Source organism: Geospiza fortis, unplaced genomic scaffold (assembly GCF_000277835.1).
Source record: "Geospiza fortis unplaced genomic scaffold, GeoFor_1.0 scaffold19, whole genome shotgun sequence".
In the NCBI taxonomy this organism is placed as follows: Eukaryota; Metazoa; Chordata; class Aves; order Passeriformes; family Thraupidae; genus Geospiza; species Geospiza fortis.
The window spans coordinates 581968-584935 of NW_005054465.1; the positions used below are offsets into that span (position 1 = coordinate 581968).

A 2968-nucleotide genomic window follows, 5' to 3' on the forward strand; every position below is an offset into this window, starting at 1 on the left:
AAACATTGCGTTTTTGACAACTTCTGGGTGTTTAATAGAAACGGTGGAACCATAAAGGCCCTGCAGGAGTTTGCACAATACAGCAATTAATCACCGAGAAAGTTAAAGCCAAAAGTACAGACGCGCCGAATGGTGTTTAATAAACGCAAATCTCCGCTCTCGGGTTTGCCCTGAACCTGCATCTCTGATGTAGGTCAGTTTTCCCAAGAATTTAACCATTTTCTGCTTCAGAGACTTCAAACAGTGAGGCCGTTAAAGAGCAGTAAAAGTTTGTTTACTTAAGAAAAACACTGTCATTAAGAGATGAGCTCTGCCGGTTAATGGCTGTACCTGTGCTGATCCAACAAGGAACTGGCTGGGATACAAGTTCCGTGACCCGGGGATACCCCTTTTTCGAGGAAAAAGGGGGCCAAGAAGGCAGCCGAGGAACACAACTATGCTGTCGTCCACCTCCTCCACCCCAACCCCCCCCGCCCCGCACACAGACTTACTCCTCATAGAGCGATGGAAAAATAATGAGGTGACGAGTGACGGTCGCTGTAAAATCTCAGTGCTATGTTTAGATGATAGCGATACGAAATTAGTGTATGTTCTGCATATTATATCACGTCGCGCTCTATCATAAAAAATGCAACTCCTGGAAGGTCAAGCCCTGCACCGAGCATGGGGGAAGGGGAGTTTTATGAACTGGAAGGCGAAAAAAATCGTTTGGCTGTAAGCAGATCTTACAATAGGATTATGTAGTTTCCCTCGCAGTGCATAAGGCTGTACAGAAGGGGGTGGGAGGTGGAAAACCCTACACTGGAACAGATTAAATTTTCCAAAAAGGGCTTATTTCTTATCTTCTTCTTTAGAGAAGGGAAAAAGAAAAAGAAAAAAAAAAAAAAAAGACAAGCCAGCGCTATGGACTACAAACACCGGCTGCTAAACTAATTAATACAACTTCACAAGCTGCTCCTGGAAGTGTGAAAACTTTCTACGTGCAATTTCATTAATTATAAATGCTTTCCTGGCCGGAAGAGTTCAAACGTAGTTCTGCAAGATCGTCCATCGTGTTACTTTATTTTCTGTTAACTAGAACTAACAGATGTTTCTGACACATGTCCCAATTTCACTTAACAGATCTGCAAATGACATTTCAGAATGTACAGGCCGAAACAACACAAGGGTTTCTTTTCTTTCTTTTCTTTTTCTTTTTTTTTTCCCTCACGAGGATCAGAAATCGCAGCTCCCCATATTTGCGAATGCAGAAAGTCGTTGGAAGGCAATGCTCATTAAAAATGTCAGTGTTATTCAGATCAAACATTTGAAACTCCCTCTGCCCAAAACAGAACTGTTGAACGAAAAGGTCGCAGCTGTGTTATTCTCACAATGTTCGAGCAGCAGCATCTCAGCGACATCAGTCAAAACTGACTAGACAAGTTGTAACTTCCATTGTTCACTTTTAATTTGTGAGCTTGCACAATGATTTCATTTTTTCCCCCCGACTACTTAAATCGAAAAAAAAATCCTCGCCTGCGTGAATTAGCAGAAATAGTAACTATATCGTTCGATATTTACACAGATCTACCCATATAAACATTACAGCAACCTCTCTGCACAACCAGAAAAAAATATGGACGAGAATTCTGAGATTTGCTTTCGCTGTCCCCTTCCCCCCCCCTTTCCTCCCCCTTCTCCAAACGGTAAAGAAGCAAACAAATCTGAGAATTTATTTTCCAGAAGTACTTGGCGTGCATTCAATAACAACTCAAAGGATACATTAAAAAAAAAAAAAAAGAAAGAAAAAGCAAATCAGTACACGGAATAACAGAGAGAAAGAGAGTAAAGAGAGCTTTACATACTGACCTGTATGAGTTCTTTTGTGTATTTTGAGATTCTCTGATCTGGCAAACACTTTGCCACAGCCTGGGAAAGGGCAGGGGAAAGGTTTTTCACCTGTGTGGACTCTGATGTGATTTACAAGTTTATATTTGGCCTTGAAAGGTTTCCCTTCTCTCGGACACTCTTCCCAGAAACATATGTGATTGGACTGCTCGGGTCCTCCAACGTGCTCCACCGTGACATGAGTCACCAGCTCGTGCATCGTGCTGAAAGTTTTCGAGCATAATTTTTTGGGAGTCTGGTCCAACTCAATCCACTTACAGATGAGTTCCTGTTTGATGGGCTGCCTCATGTAACGAAAGAAGGCACCCGGGCCGTGGTGTGGAGCCAGGTTCACGTTCAGATTCATACCACCGTAGTTATGAAGCGAAGAAGCAGCAAAATGGTCTGTCCTGGAGGCTGGTACTTGAGTGAAATGTTCAGACCTGGCGTACATTTCTCCAGGTAACCCCAGTCTGAGCTGTCCGTTTAGATGGCCACCTGGAGCTGCATGGGGAGGCTGCTCATGGAGTCCAGTGAACAGAGAGGGATTCCCAGCTTCTGAGTGGTGGTGCTGGTGACCATGGTGTCCGGGGTAGCTACCTGTTGTTGAGACAAACAGTCCGTGGTGAGAACTTGCAGCGGGGTGCTGCTCGGTCAGCCCTGGCATGAGTGGGGCCGGCAGGTCTCTGCGGATGAAGAAGTCCCTACCTGCTGCCAGAGCCTGGGCTGGGTGAGACACGGGGTAAGGGGCTGCTGGTGACTGCGCCGGGCCAAACGCTGCCGTGTGACTAGAGACCACCTCGGCTTGGCCTGCCATATGATGATGATGATGATGATGATGGTGGTGGTGGTGGTGGTGGAGGAGCTGGTGGTGGGGATGAGGGGCAGGGCTGATCTTAAGGGCCGCGGGGTGATGCTGAGGAGGAGGATGAGGAGGAGGATGGTGACGGTGCCCCATGTGTTCTGGCCGGAGCTGCTGCGGCCCGAGGCGGGACTCGGCGGCGTGTTCCCCCGGCGGCGTGGGCGCCGTGGTGCGGGGGTGCCCGGCGACGCCCGGGAAGCCTGTCATGCTCTGAGGGGGGTGCTGGGGGCGGGGGGGGGG

The 2968-nt window shown here is 47.6% G+C and overlaps 1 protein-coding gene across 1 annotated transcript in view; it reads right to left on the minus strand.

Annotated features, from left to right (window-relative positions):
• Positions 1 to 2328: 2328 nt before the first annotated feature.
• Positions 2329 to 2968, minus strand: part of LOC102036107 — a 7696-nt gene continuing 7056 nt past the window's right edge. Inside the window, exon 4 of the mRNA XM_031062792.1 lies at positions 2329 to 2466. Within this exon, the coding sequence (XP_030918652.1) occupies positions 2353 to 2466 (114 nt within the window). The 3' untranslated portion in view covers positions 2329 to 2352. The remainder of the gene's footprint in view (positions 2467 to 2968) is intronic.